We start from the raw sequence: 21,442 nt of genomic DNA on the forward strand, positions 1-21,442 counted from the left end.
AGATTTTATTTATTTATTTGACAGACAGAGATCACACGTAGGCAGAGAGGCAGGCAAAGAGAGAGGAGGAAGCAGGCCTCCCACTGAGCAGAAAGCCCAATGCAGGGCTCTATCCCAGGACCCTGGGATCATGACCTGAGCGGAAGGCAGAGGCTTTAACCCACTGAGCCACCCAGGTGCCCCTACCTTCCCATTTTTAAAAACTAGGTTTGAGGACTAAGATTGAATTGATATATGGTCAAGATACTATGAATACAAATTCCCTTAACTTATAGTTCTGCGTGTTGAGTTGCCTACTTCCAAAATATTTGAAGCAGCTTTAACCAAGACACATGGATCTAGTTACAGTTGGGGTAATCAAGTCATTAAAATAAGGATAAAAGAGTAACTCGTTTTCTGAAGTCATTGCAGTAACTATAATAACAGAAACCCAGAAGATAGATTTAGCTCCTAGCTTCTTGGAGTCAAGACAAGGCCTGAATATGATGAGTTAGCGCTCAGAGCTGAGTGTATGCATTTGTCAGGAGAAAACAATTTTTTTTTCTAGCTTCAAACTCAAATAATAAAGCATGGGTCTATTAAAAATACTCAATAATGATAATTAAATGTTTTCTTAAACAAGATTTTACTTATTTATTAGAGAGTGAGCATAAGCACATGTGCATCAGCAGAGAAGGGCAGAGGGAGAGAAAGAAGCAGATTCCCTGCTGAGTGGGGAGCCCCATGTGGAACTTGATCCTAGGACCCTGGGATCATAACCTGAGCTGAAAGCAGACGCTTAACCTACCGACCCACCCAGGCACCCGATAATTAGTTTTATAAAATGTGCAGGAAAAATGTAGATGGCTGTTTGTCAGATAAAAATCTTAATTTATGCTAAGGACCTGAGTATATTATGCTTCTGTGAAGGTATTTCTGCATGGAGCTGAAGTGATGGAACTGCATTTGATAACTTTGATTCAGGACAGAACCAAAAGAATCTACATAATGGTGAGTCTATCATTTTGCACTGTTGTCTCAGCCTGAGTTTCAGTAGGTGCTGTATAACCCATATCAAAGTGAAGAAGATTTTGTGGAGTGAATGAGGTCAGGTTGCTCCTCAGTGGGCCTGGAGACTGCTTACAATTCTTTCCTCTCCCCTGCTCCCCCCTCTCTTAAAAAAAGCACAACTTTTCCAAAGACTTGGGGGTGTGCGGACAAAACACACACACAAAAACAACCCTGAGGACAGCTTTTCTCTTTTTTTTTTTTAAAGATTTTATCCATCCACCCGACAGAGAGAGATCACAAGCAGGCAGAGAGGCAGGCAGAGAGAGAGAGAGAAGGAAGCAGGCTCCCGGCTGAGCAGAGAGCCCAATGTGGGGCTCGATCCCAGGACCCCAGGATCATGACCTGAGCCGAAGGCAGCAGCCCAACCCACTGAGCCACCCAGGCGCCCCGAGGACAGCTTTTCTTATTGCTATTTCATTCTTATACTATTAGGAGTTATCGCCTGGGTTACCGCTATATGGGTATTATATATAATAGAGCAGGAAGTCCCCCTAACTGTGCCAGTAGCAAAATGTGCCTTAAAAAGGACAAGTTTATTTAGAAAAAAAACTTAAAAAGTAGAAAAGACAACTCTATTTAGAACAGGAATCCTGCTTCTGTCTGCAGCTGCTTTTCTTCATTGGATCTGGAATCTTCCCCGTTCTGGCTCCAAAGCGGGCTGAGGAATCTCCTCTCTTCCTAGTGACCTCCCAGCCGGCACCGATGGCCTGATCAATGTGCACCAGCGAGTGGTGCTGGTAATGGCGGGGATCGTGGCCCTCAGCTAAAGTCGCCAGTGAACAGAGCCTCTGCATCAGGGCGGCCATAGATGCCAAGTGAAGCTGAAAGCTTGGCGCTGAGGCCCGCCCCCGTCCCGCCTTCCAGCCTCAGTCGTTACACCCCCTCTCCGCCGGGCCCCAGCCCCCGGCGTTCTCCGCCCCGCTCCGCCCAGCTTCCAACCCCTTCCGCTGCGTCCCAACCCCTACCTCCGCTCAGCCCTAACCCGCCCCGCGGCTCCCGCCCCCACTCCAACCTCCTCCACCGCGCCCCGCCCCTCCAACAGTTCCCTCCGCCCCTTCTCCACTTCCCTCCGCTCCTCCTCCCACTCCCTCCGAGGCTCTGCGCTCCGCTCTGCCCCGCGGCTTCCAGCTCTTCACACCCGGCTTCCAGCCTCCTTTGCCTTGCTCCCTTCGCCCCGCCTCCAACCCCCTCTGCCCCGCCCCAACCCCCCTCTGCGGCGCTGCGCTCCGCTCCGCCCCGCCCGCTCCAGCGTCCTCTGCCCGCCTCCAAACTCCTCCGCCTTGTCCCGCCTCCTCCGCCTTGTCTCGCCTCCTCCGCCTTGCCCCGCCTCCTCCGCCTTGCCCCGCCTCCTCCGCCTTGCCCCGCCTCCTCCGCGTCTCCTCCAGCCCCTCCGTCGCTCCCTGCTCGCACCCCCGCGCCGCACTCAGCTCTGTCAGCGCCCGGCGCACCTTGCGTCGCTGTTAGGCCTCCCGGCCGGCTTCCGCGATCGCCATGACGGCGGCCGTGTTCTTTGGCTGCGCCTTCATTGCCTTCGGGCCTGCGCTGGCCCTCTACATCTTCACCATCGCCACCGAGCCGTTGCGCGTCATCTTCCTCATCATCGGGTGAGGCGGTTGCTCCGGGAAACCCGGACTTGGGGCTCTCCTCCCCTGCCGGAGGTAGCGGCGACCCCCGGCGTCCCCGTCAAGGGGCTCGACCTTGTTGGGCTTTGGAGGGGAGAAGGGTTGGGACCGGGAGAGCCGAGATCCCGCTCCTCTGGTACTCTTCGACCTTCGAGGGTCGGCGGGAAAAGAAAAAGAGCCCCAGGACCCCACAGGCCGGGCTTTGGGGAAGGAGCTCAGAAAACCCTGATATATGGCTCCAGAGTTTTTGCCGAGTGTCTGTGGGTGGGTTCTGGTGAGTTGTGCAGCCATTAAAATTGTATGAAAAAATTGTGGGTAAGTTCAAATTTTTCATCTTTTATTTTACTGGAGGGGGTCCCTAGTTGCCCTCAGATTTTCACAGTCATCTGTAATCAATCCCAAATGGGTTAAGAGCACATTAGCCCCCGGAGCTTAGGTGCTTTAAAGCGTACCCGTGCAGGACCCCTACCCCAGATCAGCCAAATCGTGATGTCTAGGGGGTGGGATTCGGGCTACGGATTTTTTTTTTTTTTTTTAAGCTCCCCAGGTGATTCAGGTGTAGAGCCAAAGGGTGGCAACCCTTGAAAACACCGAAGCACCTGTCAGTGCATCTCTTTGCAGGAGCTTGGTAAATACTGAACTCTTGCGGCGAATGTGGTCATAATCCCGGTTTTCACCTGTCTGGCAGCTCTTCCGGGGCCCCTCCTCCTGCCCCTCCACCTTTGAGATTCACTTAGTACCTTGAGAAACAACCGTGGTAGGCCAGTGATAATCACCTTTTCTGAGCTGCTTCACCTCTCACAACTGTGTTGAAAGTGTCGCATCAGATGGGTCATTTTAAAAACAATGGAGATTTGAGCAAAAGATTTGTAAAGCTTGTTATTATCATTAAAATCCTCTGGTGTGTCGTCGAAGCCAAGCCTGGAAAGCTGACTTAGATTTCAACAGGTTTTCAACCTCTGAATTTTATACCAATCACTCTGTTAATAGAGATGTAGACTTTTGGGGGGGGGGGCAGGGTGGTGGGGGAGAGAAAGACACGTATTTGCATATGAATGGACAAAGCACTAATTAGGAAGAGTAGCAAATAACCAGGTTTTTAGCTAGATAGTCCTTGACAGATAGTTTGCAGATGTACTTTAGAAGGAGCAGAGCCACTGGAAAAAAAATGATTGCTAGGAAAAAAATCTCACATTCCTCTTGGACTGGATGTTTATCTCACCAGGGAAAATGAACCATTGATTAAGAAAAAGGGATCTAGGGGGCGCCTGGGTGGCTCAGTGGGTTAAATCCTCTGCCCTTGGCTCAGGTCATGGTCTCAGGGTCTTGGGATCGAGCCCCACATCTGGCTCTCTGCTCAGCAGGGAGCCTGCTTCCTCCTCTCTCTGCCTGCCTTTCTGCCTACTTGTGATCTGTCAAATAAATTAAAATAAAAACAAACCTAAATAAATACATGTTTAAAAAAAAACCAAATGATCCAGGGCATCAATTTATGAAGACCTTTTCCCCCTCTTATAAAAGAGTCAGGAAATCTGTTCCTTCTCAAGTAGGTTTTTCTCACTTTAAAATCATTATGAATCCTGTTCACTTACACCTTTCTCTATTTTTCAGAGCTTTTTTCTGGTTGGTGTCTCTGCTGTTTTCCTCCCTTTTTTGGTTCATGGCAAGAGCCATCACTGACAACAAAGATGGACCAATACAGAAATATCTGCTGATCTTGGGAGTGTTGGTCTCAGTCCTTATCCAAGAAATGTTTCGGTTTGTGTATTATAAACTCTTAAAGTAAGTTAAATATTGCTTTACTTTTTTTCCTATTTATATTTGAATTATGATTTAATAGTTTGAAACCTTAATATAGTGTGGTATTGAGGGTCTGTGCCTTCCTACAGAGTTGTAAGTCAAGGGGTTGTACATTTCCAGTCTGAAAATATTGAGTACTTTTTTTAAAGACTTATTTATTTTAGAGAGTGCATTTGCGTGGTGGGGAGGGGCAGAAGGTGTGGGGGAGAGAGGGAGAATCTCTAGCAGACTCCCAAGATGAGTGGGCACCACTCATCTTGGGGCTTGTTCCCACAACTGTGACTGGGGCTGAAATCAAGGGTTGGACGCCCAACCGACTGAACCACCCAGGTGCCCTGCAAATACTGAGTATTTTAACCTGTGGACATTTCTTCCTTCACTCATTCAAAAAAACATTTCTTGAGAATTTACTCAGTGCCAGGCACTGTCCTAGGCACTGGGGGGGATACAGGATGATTAAAAGACCATCTCTGTCTTCATGGAGGTTATGGTGGAAAGAGACAATACTGAATGAACAAGGAAATACACCGTATGCTAGAAGATAATAAGTGCCCTGCAGGAAAATAAGCTAGAGAAATAGTCACTGAAATAACAAGAAAAACTGTTCCAGCTTAAAATTAATGTGTGCTTCTCTTTGCCACCACTGAAAATAAATAATTCTTATGGAGATTATGCCTACTATTATTTTGGCTGTATTAGGGGAAAATGGGTTTATTTTGTGATGTTTCATGTGATTTCATGTCTATAATAGAAAAATATATTTAAAAAACCATGGTTCTGAGTTCTTTTTTAAGGCCAGGAAGTAGGTCATCTGTAGGATCCATGAGGACCTCACATGAAACTGTGGATTTGAAACACAGCTTGAACTTAGAACCATATTTTCTTTCAGGCAGTCAAGGTTGGCTTTGATTACATAGTAAGCCTTAATAAAGTGATGAGTGTGCTCTTTTTATTTCTGCAAATGAGATAATTAAGGCATTCCACAAATTTCATGTATGCAATCAAGACAGAGTCTCTCTTGTATTAGGCTTCTGATAATTTGTTCTTGCCAACATGCCAGGCCTTCTGTATTTTTTTACTTGTTGCTTTGAAATATTTTATTTATTTATTTATTTAAAGTATGGGGGTTGGGAGGGGCAGAGGGGGAGAGAGAATCTTAAGCAGGCTCCATGCTCAATGTGGAGCTTCGTGTGGGGCTCCATCTCATAGCCCTGAGCTCATGACCTGAGCTGAAATCAAGAGTCAGAGGCTTAAACGACTGAGCTACCAGCTGTCCCTACTTGTTACCTTTTTCTTTTTTTAAAGATTCATTTCTTTTTTTTTTTTTAAAGATTTTATTTATTTATTTGAGAGAGACAGTGAGAGAGAGCATGAGCGAGGAGAAGGTCAGAGAGCGAAGCAGCCTCCCCATGGAGCTGGGAGCCCGATGTGGGACTCGATCCCGGGACTCCAGGATCACGCCCTGAGCCGAAGGCAGTCGTCCAACCAACTGCGCCACCCAGGCGTCCCAAGATTCATTTCTTTATTTTAGAGAAGAGGGTGGTGGAGGGAGAGGGGGAATCTCAAAAGAAATCCACACTGAGCAGAGATCTCATGAGATTCGATCTCATGACCGTGAGATCATGACCTGAGCTAAAATCAAGAGTTGGATTCTAAAATCAAGAGTTGACCCACTCAGGCACCCCCTTACTGGTTGCTTTTAATAATAGTGAAATTTAATAATGAAGCACTTTTAATTACAAATAGCAAGCCAGGAAGCCATTGCTTAGAAGTAAAAATCTTAGAAAAGGTTTAAAAATGAAATTTCCATTAGTTTCTGAAACTATCAAAGAGCAACAACCAAGTAGGAACAATTTAAGCTTCCACAAGAATGTAATCCTTAATAGATGGAACATCTATTCAGCTGTGGTTGAATGTTTTGTGATATACAGCAATTACTTTAATTCCAAAATTATTTTTAACTGTACAATATATTCAGGTAATCAAAATCTCCCTCTTTCTGATCTCTGCCCCACATAGCCAAATGAAATCTCTGTTTCATGGTTGTCATCTTGTCTCTTTCAAGGCTGCACATACCTCATTCCTTTACCTGGCCCTCAGAAGACATAGATGTGGCTTCTAAACCTTTCCATCTCTTTTTTGTCAATAGACACCTGTTTTTGTTAGTGCCTGGAGTTTACCTGTGCTTAGGACCCAACACAGTACCCTTCTGTGGTCGAAATCATACAGAGAGCAGTGGTCTTTCCCACCTTTGCTTGGGCACTGTACTCTGAACTCAGTCTCAGGTTGCACTGTTTTTTTCCTGTCAGCAGTATCACTGGCTCATGTTGGTTTTGCATTTTCACATATGTTCATTCTACTTTTGGAGCAGACCTAATTTTGAATTGATTTTCACAGTTTAGGGACATGGGTTTAACAACCCCCTAGGATATTAGGTTCTAAAATCCGACTTACCTGGAATGACTAAATCTGCTGGTCTTTACCACCTTGTTTCTTCATGGATTATACCTGGCATGCAACCTTTTATTGCCACTGTCCTATGGTTCTAAAGGACTACAAGCTGAACATAGCTTGCTATTTTTAATGAGGACAGTGAGGGAGTGGGGACATTCTGGAAAGGAATTATAGGTCTGTCAAGGCTCCCATGCCACCAAGTTCAGAGAAGCCTCTTTGGCCTTCTTTGGAAACCATGATTATTCCTCTGAAAGGGCCTTTGGAAATTAACAAACAGAAAATAGGACAAACCTGTACTAATAGGTGACTTGACTTCCCATTGCAAAATACATCTTCACCAAGCCTTTGCATTATTGTACAATATTTTTCTAGCAATTTTTAGAAATGGTGGCTTATGTTAAAACAAGTTTGAGAATTATTATGATACTTTATTCATGACCAACATATAAATATGTTTAACTTGCTCTCACGCTGTACTACATTCAAACATAGGAACTTTGGTTTAATTAATATATTATCTATCTCCACTTCCAAAGTAGGTTTTCAGCTTTACTGCTCCAAGACAAACCGTAAGAGACTCTTAATGTCACAAAACAAACTGAGGGGGGCGGAGGGGTGAGGAGGGAGAGGGTGGTGGGGTTATGGACATTGGGCAGGGTATGTGCTATGGTGAGTGCTGTAAGTGTGTAAACCTGGCGATTCACAGGCCTGTACCCCTGGGGCTAATAATACATTGTATGTTTATTAAAAAAAAAGTACTGCTCCAATCATAGTTTTGCTATCTGAATTTGGTGCCAAGAATACAATTTGAAAGTTTTTTATATATATTAAATTGAATCAAAATATTTATCACTGCAGTCTCATAGATTTATTTCGTGGGTCAGGCCTTGGGAACAAGTACTTCATCTTGAAGAATGAATAAATGAATTGTAACTTTCAGCATAGCTAAGAGCGGTACTGTGAGAAACTCGCATGTGGCCACAAGTGATAGTCCTTCCTATAGTAGTTTCTATAAAAAATCCAAATTATGGTTGCATATGTTGCCTAAAACATACATTAAACATTTTTTGACTTGATGCTTTTGTAATTTAATCCAGTTTTGTCTTATAATGCTGATACCATAAATATTTCCTAATTTTAGAACATCTTCCATTTATAGAAAAAATGTTAAGATAATCATTACTACAATTTCTTTTTTTTTTTTTTTAAGATTTTATTTATTTATTAGAGCATGAGTCAGAGGTAGGGAAGAGCCAAGGGGGAGGGAGAAGCAGAAGATACTCCCTGCTGAGCAGGAAGCCTAGGGTGGGGCTCTATCCCAGGACCCTGAAAGCACAACGTAAGCAAAGGCAGACGGTTAACCAACTGAACCACCCAGGTGCCCACACAAAGTTTATATTTCAAAAATTGAACTTTGTCTTTTTTGTTCTTGGAAATAGTAATAAATGTAAACAATTTTCCACTTCAGTAAAATGGTCAAATTAAAAACACTGTCCCAATAGCCCAACTATGGAAAGGATGTCCATCAATAGATGAATGAATAAAGAAGATGTGTGTGTATATATATAATGGAATATTATGCAGCCATCAAAAAGAGAAATCTTGCCATTTGCAATCACGTGGATGAACTGGAGGGTATTATGCTAAGTGAAATAAGTCAATTAGAAAAAGGCAATTCTCATATGATCTCACTGATGTGAGGAATTTGAGAAACAAGACAGAGGATCATCAGGGAAGGGAGGGAAAAATCAAGACAAAACCAGAGAGGGAGACAAATCTTAAGAGAACTCTTTTTAAGATTTTTATTTATTTGTTTGACAGACAGAGATCACAAGTAGGCAAGAGGCAGGCAGAGGGAGAGAGAGAAGCACGCTCCCCGCTGAGCGGAGAGCCCGATGTGGGGCTCGATCCTAGGACCCAGGATCATGACCTGAGCCGAAGGCAGAGGCTTTAACCCACTGAGCCACCCAGACACCCCTTAAGAGACTCAATCTCAGGAAACAAACAGTTGCTGAAGTGGAGGTGGGTGGGAGAGATGAGGTGGCTGGGTGATGGACATTGGGGAGGGTATGTGCTATGGTGAATGCAGTGAATTGAGTAAGACTGATGAATCACAGACCTGTACCCCTGAAACAAATAATACACTCTATGATTTTTTTAAAAAAATAAAAACACTGTCCCTTACATCATGTGTTCTATCCATCATGACCATGGAAACTAATGGTGTTTTCTACTTTTCCATTTCCTAATGTTAGCGTTGAGAACTGTTTCCATAGACCTTTCCTCTCATAAACTTGCAACATAGAATGAGGAAGTTTATTAGACTTTTGAATTTATATATTAAATACATTTGTGATGCCTTGCTATACCAGATAGCAAAAATGTTTTATTCATTATTGAGCAAAATCCTCTAAAATTTGATTCTGTTGTGCCATTATGTCTACTTGTTGATAGAGATTGCTATCATATATGTCTCTCAGCTTTAGCCTTTTTTTTTTTTTTAAGATTTTATTTATTTATTTGACAGAGATCACAAGTAGGCAGAGAGGCAGGCAGAGAGAGAGGGGGAAGCAGGCTCCCTGCTGAGCAGTTAGCCTGGTGCTGATGCAGGGCTGGATTCCAGTATCCTGGGATCACGGACCTGAGCCGAAGGCAGAGGCTTTAACCCACTGAGCCACCCAGGTGCCCTTTAATTAGCCTTTAACAACATTCCTGTGACAGGTTATTTTATTTAGGAAAATTGAACATTTTGGTTGGTTACTGCTCCAGAGAAAGATAATACAGCCACTTAAGTTTTGATTAATATCCTTGCTACCAAATAATGCTTATAAATGGAGAGCCCTGAAATGGCAAATTGTTTCCTTTGAGTCTAGAAAAGAAAAAGGTCCTTTTCATTATTCTTATTACTACTATGGTTGAATTCTACATTGCCTTAATTTAAAGTAACCAATGGTATTTATATTTATGTAATGAATAGGCCTGCTATATTGAATACGAATACCTTGAAATTTAAATTAACACAATGCCCAGAGTATACATATCTTCTGGTTAATTAAATTTTCTACTCTTAGAGTTAACCTAACTCATTTTGTTTCAGCCCTTGGTGAAAAATCAATCTAAAATGTTTGGTTTCTTCATTGCTTTAACAAATATACCTTCTTGTAAATACAATGTAAATATCCTTTGAGTCAGGATCATTGTTGCAGTTTCTAGCCAACAAATGTTAGTAATCGTGACAGTAATAGAACTGACAGCTACACCTGTCAGGGTGTAGGGACTCAAGATAAGTTTGAGAATTGTTCCCAATAGAAGCACAGATAGCACTGTGAAGATTATTTCTTAGTGACCAGTATTCTGATGTTTCATTTAGGTATTCATTTATTGTCTTTCTAGCATCTTCTCTGATTAATTCTCCCCTGAAGCCTGATTGGGATATGAAACAAATATGTAGAATATTTTATCATCCGAAGATCATATGATTAAGTAACCCTATGAGAGCTCAGATCATGGACATTCTAGGATTGAAGAGTAAGGAGAGATTAGCGATTATCAGTCACTGGTAGAGATGACTTCTTTGAGAAAGTGCTTACTAAAAGAGACTTTGGAAGATGAGTATAATTTAGGTTCTACGAAATGGAAGGTAAAAGGGAGGGTAGCAAAATAGCTATAACCCTGGTGGGATTGAAGGTCTAAGTACTTCGTAAGAGGGGACAAATTCAGAGTGATAGATAGGACATTGAATTAAATATTTACTGAGCTCAGAAAATAGAACCATTGCTTTTTTTTCTTATTAGTTCAATCCCTGGTGGCTTGTTTAGTTATATTTTTCTTATTTTTTTCCCTTCTTTGTGAAAAGTCAGATAAAAGGCAAATCGGTTGGAAATTTTGGTTGATATTAGTTAATTGAAAATTTGCTGGGTTTAGTTTAAATGGATTTTGTTTTATTTTGCTTACTATTTTTAGGTTTTACTTTTATTCCAGTTACCATACAGGGTAATACTACTTTCATTTCTGCAACGCAGTGATTCAACACTTCATACATCACCAGTTCTCATCACAACAAGTGTACTCCTTAATCCCAATCACCTATTTAGCCCATCCCCCAGCCACTTCCCCTGGGGTAACCATCTGTTCTCTATAGTTAAGACTCTTTAAATGAATTTTAGATTTAAGGTATAACCTGAGCAGAAGCCTCAATAAGTAGATTATGAAATACCTTGTGTATTTTCCTGATATACTGCTTTTCCTTTTAAAAAATTGTGTGGTTTTATTTTAGAAAAGCCAGCGAGGGTTTGAAGACTATAAACCCAGACGAGACAGCACCTTCTATGCGATTGCTGGCCTATGGTAAGTTGGAACTGCATGGTGTCGTTAAGAGAAAAAGCCAGATTTGACATAAAAGCCATTTTTATTTTTTATATCTTTGTAGTTTTGTGTTTTGTATTTGTTTGTTTTTTTGTTGTTTTTTTGACAGACAGAGATTACAAGTAGACAGAGAAAGAGAGGGAGGGGGAAGCAGGCTCACTGCTGAGCAGAGAGCCCGATGCGGGGCTTGATCCCAGGACCCTGAGATCATGACCTGAACTGAAGGCAGAGGCTTTAACCCACTGAGCCACCCAGGCGCCCCTGGTTTGTTTGTTTTTTTTAGGAGAAAGATTTACCCATTTGAGAGAGAGAGAGAGTGCTTGCACAAGGTAGCCATGGGAGGGGAACAGAGGGAGAGGAAGAGGAAGAGGGAAAAAGAAAATCTCCAGCAGACTCCCCATGGAACATGGAGTGCAATGTGGGGCTTGATCCAATCCCATGACCCTGAGATCATGACCTGAGCCAAAATCAAGAGTCAGAGACTTAACAGACTGAGCCCCCTAGGCACACCATCTTTGTAGATTTTAAATAGTATTTTATTATTGCCTTGACCTTTTGGTGTACATTGTTTGTTTTTCTAGCTTTCCAGGACCGTTATGTAAAGGGAAGTAATTACAGGTGACCTGTATGTTCATTAAAGAGTTGACCAGGTTTGAAAGTTGGGCTTTTAATATGCATATACTCTAGTTAAGTTTTTAATATGCTTTTAATATGCATATACTCTAGTTAAGCTTTTAAGTATTGTTACTATTTTCTCCGTTGGGTTGTTACCCTAACTTTGGCTCTGATAGGAGGACTTTCCATGTTAATATAGTTAATATCTCTGCAGGATTTTCTTTTAGAATTATGTTTTAAGATTGGTTCTAGATCCCTAAATTGAGTCAACCTAGTTTGACCCAGAAATTACTTTCTACTATAGGCAGTTATCCCTCAAGCTTGGTTCCAGTTTCAAGCCCTCGTACTTAATTCTACAGACTGTAATCATAAACCAAAGCCAGAACTGCAGCATTGTGTCCTCTCTCACCTATTGTTTCTGTGCCTTTTTAGATCTTTTTCTTTTTTCATTTCTCTGCTATATTCCACTGTTCATTTCCCTTCACTTCCCTATTTACACCCTTTTCTGTTTATCATTTAGCCAAGCAGTCTTTCCTGAGCCAGCCTTCCACTGTTTCTCCAGCAGCACATATACCGTTTGCCTGTCAAAATAGTGTTCTCTAGTCCTTGGAAACTTAATTTGAAGAGAAATCTTGGCATGAAAAGGGTCTAACGTGTTTCTTCCTCTTTAGTTTCTGGCTTAGGCTTTGGAATCATGAGTGGAGTATTTGCCTTTGTAAATACCCTTTCTGACTCCTTGGGACCAGGCACAGTGGGCATCCATGGAGACTCTCCCCAGTTCTTCCTAAATTCAGGTATGTGCCAATTAGATGTGAATATTCAATCTTCTGGTCTAAATAATCATTCTTATTTGAGTTCTCTGCCTTAGGAATTCACAATTTAAATTTATATGATAACTTGTAAAGGGAAAATACTATTAAATAGCAGAAGTAAAGGATGTAGGAAAATAAAAATTTTGGTTAGAGTATTTTAGAATTTTAGGGTGGAATTTAGCATATATAAAATTTATTTTTATTTTGCTATACTAATAATGTTGGATGTGTAGTTGATGTATTATAAGTGAATTTTTATAGGTTTTATGCCTTTTTGTTTTTATTGGTTTGCCCTTATCTTCAGTAAAAGCCTCAGTCTTTAATTTGTCATCTTGGCCCACTTTCGGGATAGGCAGTATAACTGAATTTTGAAATTGAGAAGGGGAAAAATGTTTCTTATTTAATGTAAAGTAATGTTATGCATCTAAAATGTACATTTAAACATATCTGTGTCATTTAACAACTGATCTTCCCTTTTTCTTAAAAACTAGAACATTAAGAGAGAACTTAGAGTCCCTTGTTTCTCATTGTTTTTCCCTCACAGGTAACTATTGCCCAGATTTTGTGTTATTAATTCCTTAGGTTAACCAGGTTTGAAAGCTAGGATTTTAACATATATACATGTTTTGTTTTGAAGGTAAAACATGAAACTTTTACCTTCACATATATATCTGAAAAAATTAATAGTTTTCCTGCTTTTGAACATTTAAGAATAAATCATGCTGTATTCTTTGAAAAAATAAGTTGAGGGGAAAAAATGATAATACATGAAATGACCTTTTATCCAAAAATGTAGGAAAGGACCAACTCGTTTCAAACTGCTTTTCATCCACCAAGCAAAAATTACCATCATGAGGCAGAGATCATGCATTTGACAGTTGTAATGTACATAATTGACATAAAATTTCTCTTTAATTTCTGAGAGGATTCTTTTAAAAATAGTTTTAAGAAAATTCTGCTGTGTTTTTTGTTATCTCCACAATTTATATTATTAAATTAAGTGACCCTCCCCATGCACATATCCTATTAATTATTATTTATTTAACATCTATACTAAAGGAATTTCTGTCCTCAAGGAGCTTACCCTCTAATAGAGAAAATAAGACTAAACACAAGTGAGTAACTATTTTAGTATAGCTTAAGATAATAATAGAATCAGGTAAAGAAATTGTGCCCAGATTTTAAAAACTGCTGCATTAGTTTACAGTCATCCTGCTGTTACGGTGACCCCTAATCCCGTTGGACTCGTGTTCCTCATTTTAGTCTAGGGCTTGGTATCTCCTGTCTGCATTACTTCCGTCAACCCCCAACCGGTTAGTCTTTCCTCAACATACTTTCATGTGAATCTGGCATGTACACAGCCACCAAAATGATCTTCCTTGTACAAAAATGTATAATGACTTTCCAAGGACTATTCTTTGTAAGGACTGAGTCACAGCCCATTACATCTGGCTACAAGTTCACGGGTTGGACTTATTTAGTGGTGTCTCCAATAAAGCAAATTTTCTTCATTTTAAGCATTCTATAATTAGAACATTGCTGACAGTTTTTTGATGAATTATAATGAGTGTTAGGTTTTTAGAACAAATGTAATGTTAATAGCTAACATCTGTTAGAGTCCAATATAAATAAATAGAACATAATCAGAAGGGGTATTACTGCTACAGTTTTCTATGATTTCTGAAATTGGTCTATTATACTGCTACATAATACAATTTTCTTTTGGTTCCAGTAGCATTCTCCTAATGGAATTTATTTTTCTGCTAGCTTCTTTCACTAGATGGTGCTAATCCCCTTCATAAGACTAGCTTAAAGTGATTCTTTTGGAGGAAAGTAAAAGAAAGATGTGCTAGCAGTTTGGGGGTTGTATTTACAATTTCTATAAATTCAAGGGAAAATGCAATATTCAGAAGAAAATAAAATGTTTTAATGTCTTTAGCTTTTAGGATAGCCAACTGATCATGCTATGAATATATACTTATAGAGTGAAAGAACATTTGTTTTATTATATGCAAGAGTTTATATAGCATTATTCTTTGGAGCATGAACTTTGAATTATACATTTAAGAAGTTACTTTTCATTGCATTTGAAAATAATAATCCCAAATTTGTATATATTTGTGTTTATTATATATATTATAGCTAATGTTGTTACAACTTATTTAGGCATGAGCTCATTTGTAACTTGTCAGTTAAATCTGCAAGTTTATGTGTTTATCATATTTCATTACAAATGCCTAACTAGTTATCAGAATAAATAAGGTCTATGGGGTTACTTATAGTATATTTATGTTAGTATCAGAGAGACACTGTATGATATTTGTGTGTACATAGATTTTCATGTTACAAGTAGGCATAGTTTATCAATAATATGTATGTATAAGTTAATTATTTTTTATTTGTAGTTGTGTAGCAGGGTAATATTAACTTTTCTTAGAATCATTACCATTTCTTAGTAGTGCTATATAAAGGCAAAAGTATGGAAATTGGAGTCCTAAGTTCAAGTCTTATTCTGGTTCATTAATTTAGTATTTTGGTCAAGTTCATTTGATCGTTTAATCACTCATTCCACACATTAATATTAAGTATTTGTGTTAAACAGAAGTTATACCAAGCTATGACAATACAGTTTAGTTAATGCCTGTACTTTCCACTCATAGTGGGGAATAAAGTGTGGGTTAAAGACAAACAGCTAATTATAATTAAGTGTGCTAAATGCTGTGAGGAGGAAGAGCTGTGAGCACACAGAAGTCAAGCTCTAACTCACACTCAGATGGTAATGTGCTTCTGTTCTGTAGTGCTTCCTGTGCTTGTAATTAATTGGTTAACTGCGTAGTTAAGTTTTTCCAGCCAGATGCTAAGCCTTTTAAGTGCAAGGACTGTGTGTGTTTTGTTCACCCCAGTACCTTGTAGAGTCCTTTACTGCTAGATGGACTCAAATATTGATTGAAAAAATGAAAGCTAGGCACAGCTTATGGAGGAAGTGCTATTTGACTAGAAACTGAAAGGATGAATAATAACCAGGCCAGCAAAAGAAGGAGGTTGTCAGGGAGGAATGTTCCTGGTGGAGGGAAGAGGTGTCTTTCCTACTGGCCTAGAGTTAAGAAAGACATTGTTCACTGGACTTCTGTCTAACCCTCAGTTTCCTCATCTTTCAGGAAGAACAAAAATAATACCTAGCTCAGAATTGTAATGAATTAACTGAAATTAATTTAGAGAATATATATTTAAGTGATTTAATACACTTTAAAATGGCCTAAAGATAAAGAATGTGGTTCTTATCAGGGTAGAGAATTTGGTTCTTGAAATTAAAAAACAGAATTTAGAGGATAATTTCTTGATGTGGAATCTGGGTTTATCACTCTGAATTGCCTCTCATGCTTTTTTTTTTTTTTTTTAAGATTTTTTATTTATTTGTCAGAGAGAGAGAGGCAGAGGAAGATATAGGCTCCTCACTGAGTAAGGAGCCTCAGTCCCAGGCCCCTGGGATCATGACCTGAGCCGAAGGCAAATACCTTACCAACTGAGCCACCCAGGCATCCCCTCCTTGTCTTATGCTTTAGAAGAAAAATGTCTTTAACTACTATTCAGTAGGGAAGGGAAGCTAGTATTTTATTTTTAAAACTTTCCCAAATCAGGGCACTGGGATGGCTCAGTCGGTTGACTGTCTGACTCTTGATTTTAGCGCAGGTCATGATCTCAGGGTCAGCAGATCAAACCCCATGTTGTTGGGCTTCGTGCTCAGCAGCGAGTCTGCTTGAGATTCTCTCCCGCTCCTTCTGCCCCTCACCCTGCTCATGTCTGTGATGTGCTTGAACACGGGTGCACATCTCTTTCTCTCAAACAAATCTTTAAGAAAAACCAAAACTTTCCCAAATCATTTCATTTATATTTTCTTGGCAGTGCTCCTGTCTAGGTAAGGTTTTAAATTCTTTAACCATTCACTAGGAGAAATCAATACAGGTCAGACCCCATGTGGAGTATCATATTCAGTTCTGAGCATTGTGATTTAACAGGAGTACTGAAGTACTAAAATTGGTACAGAAAACAGTCTGAGTATGGTGAAATACCTAGAAGCGGTATCTTATGGTGACTGATCAAAGTAAGAGGAATGTTGAACTTGAGGGAAAATAAAAGTAAGAGGAATATAGGAGATTCCATTTTTCCCAATTTGTCATTCCCTTTTATAGAATTATACTTCCACACCCTTGTATGGCCTCATGGTGGCCAGGATGTACTTCCCTGCCCCTGAGATTGAACTCAGTTATGTGGCTTGAACTCAGTTAATTAGGGAACATAAGAAAATCAGAAGCTCAATTACTACTTGGATGGTTGTGCCTGCATTTTTGGACTTAGGAGAACGTGTCCTACATCGTTAATGCCCACTTGGCCTTGACCCCAGAGTGAACATATATAGAGCAGACCTGTGTGCAGCAGCAATGAGGAGTAAAACCCAGCTGTACCAGCGGTCTACAGCAGTGCAGCCCAGTTGAGCCCAGCCATATTCAGCCAAAGCGCAGCCAACCCTCTGACCAATGAGCATGAGAATAAATTCTTAGTGTTGTAACCCAGTGAGTTACTTTTTTCATTCATTCATTTTTTTGCCAATATTTTAAGTATAATCTTTGTAGTATGTCAAGTTTGTTACATGTTTAGACTTTTAAATGAAGGCTCTTTGGAAGTTTCTTTGATAACAATTCTAAAGTAGTAGGAAAAAATATAACATCTGTTAATGATACAAAGAAAATTTTTAACAATAGAGCTTAATCTGCAATTCTTACTCTTTTTGGAATGTATTAAAATCTTAATTTCTTATAATAAATTATCACAACTAACTGCCACTGCTTATGACACAGGGATATTCCATATGCTGTACTATGTCATCAGTGTTGTCATAAAATATATTTTTTCATTATGTGTTTTCATTCTATCAGTAACTGAAAATGGAAAATTATGCTTTTGGTTTGTCCTTTCTCTAAATCTTGGCTTGTTAGAGACCAGCAGCCTGGGATATGTTCCCATGTGTGCAGAGCGCAGGTAGCCGCCTTCAGAGCAGTATGCAAACAGGCAGCTCAGTGGATGGCTTCACAGGGTTTGGCTAAAGGAATGGCGCAGACTGTGGCTCCTTGAGATATGTTCCTGTCCACTCTCCGAAACACTGCTGTCTCTCTCATCACACGGCTGAGTGGCCAGCCCCTGTGCAGCTCAGGCAGTCTGATGGCTTCTGCTTCTCATTTCTTCTTCATGTGTGAGTCTGTCCTTATTTTCTTCATCTACTGCTGCCTTTACTTTTTTTTTTTTTTGGGGGTTTAGTTTTTTTTTTCTTCTTAGAGAAACTCCCAGGTATATTTTTCATAGTAGTGAGGGGAAGGATACTGTGTATGGATGATTTGCACTGGAAAGAAGTAACATTTTTGGAATATCATCTAGCATAGTTTCTTCTTTCATTCAGTCTCATAGGAATATATATTTTATCCATTATATCTAATATTTACAGTTTGAAAGGGAGAGAAAAACTACCTTTTTTTCAACTTTATTGATTAGTCTGGACTTCTTCAACCACCCCAGCTTGATGCTATGAAGCTCCGTGGCTCTTTTGGGAGCATTTGCATCTGTTCAGTGCCTACTTCTCATCAGCAAGGATGCTCTTCACTGCTGATACCACTTGTACCAGTTGACTCCTCTACCTCCCCTCATTTCTTCCAAAGAGAACTAGAATGTTCACATCAGGGCTGCTGCATTGCACAATTCCTGGGGGAATCATTCACACTGTAATGTGTTTCATTGAGGTACTCTTAGGTTTTCCATTGCTATTCCTGGAGGATGTTTTAGCCAAGTTCCTGAGACCAGACTTTTTGTATTGTATACATAAATGTTCAGAAATCTTTATGGTTCTTTTTTAAGGAATCAATCCAACCTTAAAGTTTATTTTAAAGGATAGATTTATTTGGTTTTATCAGCTTTTTCATTATGCTAAAGTTCTTCACCACAAATTAAGTTGAATATTTTGATTCACAAAGAATTACTTAGATATTAACTTTGAATATTGAATATTTCAATCTTGAGATTAAAGTCCTGGTTTCAGAAGGTAGGCTGTTTTTCCATATCTAGGGGGATTTTTTTCTCCTTATATTCAGTGAAATAATGATTTGAAATACTGTTGACTTCTCTTCAGAAATTCTGGCAGACAGAAGACAGTGGAACAACATCTTTAAGTGATGTACCTCTGAAATCCTCCTTTCAGTTGATGCCCTTCCTGTTGCATAGGCCAAAAACTTTGAAGCGGTTCCTGATTCTCCCCTTTTTCTTATAACTCACATTCAATCCAACTGCAGATCTTATCTCCAATTTTCATTTAATCTCCATCCAGGTTCTTTTGTGCTTGGTTTTGTTTTATATTGGCATCATGGTTTGAGGTCTTGTTTGGAGCAAACACTTAAAGGAAAGATGGAGATGAAACTATTCCAGGCCAGAAACAAACATGGAAACATCCTAGTTAATTTCATAAAGCCAACACAGCATTAATAGAAAGCAGTAGGATCCTGAGAGCCCACACTCCCTGCACACTGCTAGAAGATGGGTTCCCCATTAGAGATTTATACCCTAGGTATAAATCCAATGCTCCCAATGGCAACAATAGCCACTAACTTTTTTTCTTTTTAAAGATTTGATTTTGTAAGTAAACTCTACACCCAATGTGGGGCTCAAACTCACAACCCCAAGACTAAGAGTCAGATGCTCCACTGAGTGAGCCAGACAGGTACCCCATGCTATAGTGAATGTAACTGTTGGCATGGTTTGTTACACACCATTTTGGTGATAATAGCTGAGTAATACAGAGAGTTTCATTTTTTATTTTTTTATTAACATATAATGTATTATTAGCCCCAGGGGGACAGATCTGTGAATCGCCAGGTTTATACACTTCACAGCACTCACCATAGCACATACCCTCCCCAGTGTCCATAACCCTACCACCCTTTCCCTCCCCACCTCCCCCCAGCAATCCTCAGTTTGTTTTGTGAGATTAAGAGTCTCTTATGGTTTGTCTCCCTCCTGGTCCCATCTTGTTTCATTTAGTCTTTTCCTACCCCAAACCCCCCACGTTGCATCTCCCCTTCCTCATATCAGGGAGATCATATGATAGTTGTCTTTCTCTGATTGACTTATTTCGCTCAGCATAATACCCTCTAGTTTATCCACATCATTGCAAATGGCAAGATTTCATTTCTTTTGATGGCTGCATAGTATACTACATCTTCTTCACCCATTCATCTGTTGGTGGACATCTAGGTTCTTTCCATAGTTTGGCTATTGTGGACATTGCTGCTATAAACATTCGGGTGCACGTGCCCCTTCGGATCACTACATTTGTATTTTTAGGGTAAATACCCAATAATGCAATTGCTGTGTTGTAGGGTAGCTCTCAATTTTTTTTTTTTAATGTGCCATATATGGGAAAAAAGAGTTGACTTGTTTTTCTTCAAAAAGCCTTCCTAGGATCAACAAGCAGCAGTTGGAGCAGGGCTTGTCTTTGGCATTATTGACATTTGGGATCAGGTAATTCTTTGTTGGCAGGAGAGGGAGGGGTGTTTTGTGTAGTGTAGGGTATTTGACGGCATCCCTGGCCTCTATCTTTTAGATGCCAGAAGTACCCCACTGCCAGTTGTGGCAACCAAAAATGTCTACAGATACTGACAAATGCTCTCTGGGGGCAAAATTGCCTCACTTATGAATCATTGACTTAGAAGGCAGATTTGGGTTCAGTTTGAGAAGGAACTTTCCCACAGTGACTGTTGTAATCAAGTAAACTTCTAAACTGGATTTGAAGTGGATCCTGTGGGATTTACTTTTTCATTGTATAGGGATTAGATCACAAACCATCTAATAGGCCTCCTAGTGCTGACTCTCCACACTGATGAACTAATCTGAAGAGAGAATTTCATCATTCCTTAACATATGCTAGGGAGACTTAAAATCATATTTTTGGCCGTCTGTTCAGCTCATGAACATACTTTAGAAGCACTTTTATAAATATGAGATGATAAATGCTATTTACACACCAATAATTATTCAGATTGCTTTCAGAATACCTCCTTTATGATCTGACTGGTGTTAGAAGACAGTATTACACCTTTCTTATTGCTATGTAGTATGAGATGGTTTTCAAGGTATCTTTTTTAAATCTTGGAGAATGTTATTTGATTAGTAATATATATACTTCTATATTATAATAACAAGGTCACAAAATTGTCATGCTTTTTAAAGCAAAAATTTTAAGTTAAATCCCTGTTATGGGAAGGGCATTGTCAAAAATATTTAGCTCTGTAGCTAGGTCATTGGAGATCCTTTAAGAATCCAGAGTTTGTATAACCAAGAGGTATGGAGGAGAGTCCTTCACTGCACAGAACCTTGACACCCCAGACTCTTCTCAGAAAAAGAAGCCAGAAGCTATTAGTAATCATATCCTGTCTCTAGGCAGTTGAGGCTAACCGTTGGCTTTGCAAAGTCTTCTTCTACCTGTTGCTGCTACCACCTAGCAGCCACCCTTGGCTCTCTCTGACATAGTTAAAGATTCTATTAAGTTGTCAGAGGAAGCCAGGTGATAGTTTCTGTACTGGTAGGACCTGGTGTTAGAATCAGTAGCTGTCTTGGGCCATTATCTTTGCAAGGACAGAAAAGTAAATATTAGGAATAAGGAAGAGAGAGACGAGCATGAAAATG

General features: G+C 40.0%; 1 protein-coding gene across 4 annotated transcripts in view; it reads left to right on the forward strand.

The window, feature by feature from the left end:
- Window positions 1–2,435: 2,435 nt before the first annotated feature.
- APH1B (aph-1 homolog B, gamma-secretase subunit) overlaps window positions 2,436–21,442 on the forward strand; it is a 63,471-nt gene continuing 44,464 nt past the window's right edge. For 3 of the 4 annotated variants that reach the window (XM_044232018.1, XM_044232019.1, XM_044232017.1), the window contains exons 1-4: window positions 2,436–2,654; window positions 4,284–4,454; window positions 11,203–11,273; window positions 12,578–12,700. In XM_044232018.1, coding sequence (XP_044087953.1) covers window positions 2,542–2,654; window positions 4,284–4,454; window positions 11,203–11,273; window positions 12,578–12,700 — 478 coding nt within the window. In that variant the 5' untranslated portion in view covers window positions 2,436–2,541. The remainder of the gene's footprint in view (window positions 2,655–4,283; window positions 4,455–11,202; window positions 11,274–12,577; window positions 12,701–21,442) is intronic. The other variant, XM_044232020.1, reaches the window with a different exon arrangement.

Source organism: Neovison vison, chromosome 13, assembly GCF_020171115.1.
Source record: "Neovison vison isolate M4711 chromosome 13, ASM_NN_V1, whole genome shotgun sequence".
NCBI lineage: Eukaryota > Metazoa > Chordata > Mammalia > Carnivora > Mustelidae > Neogale > Neogale vison.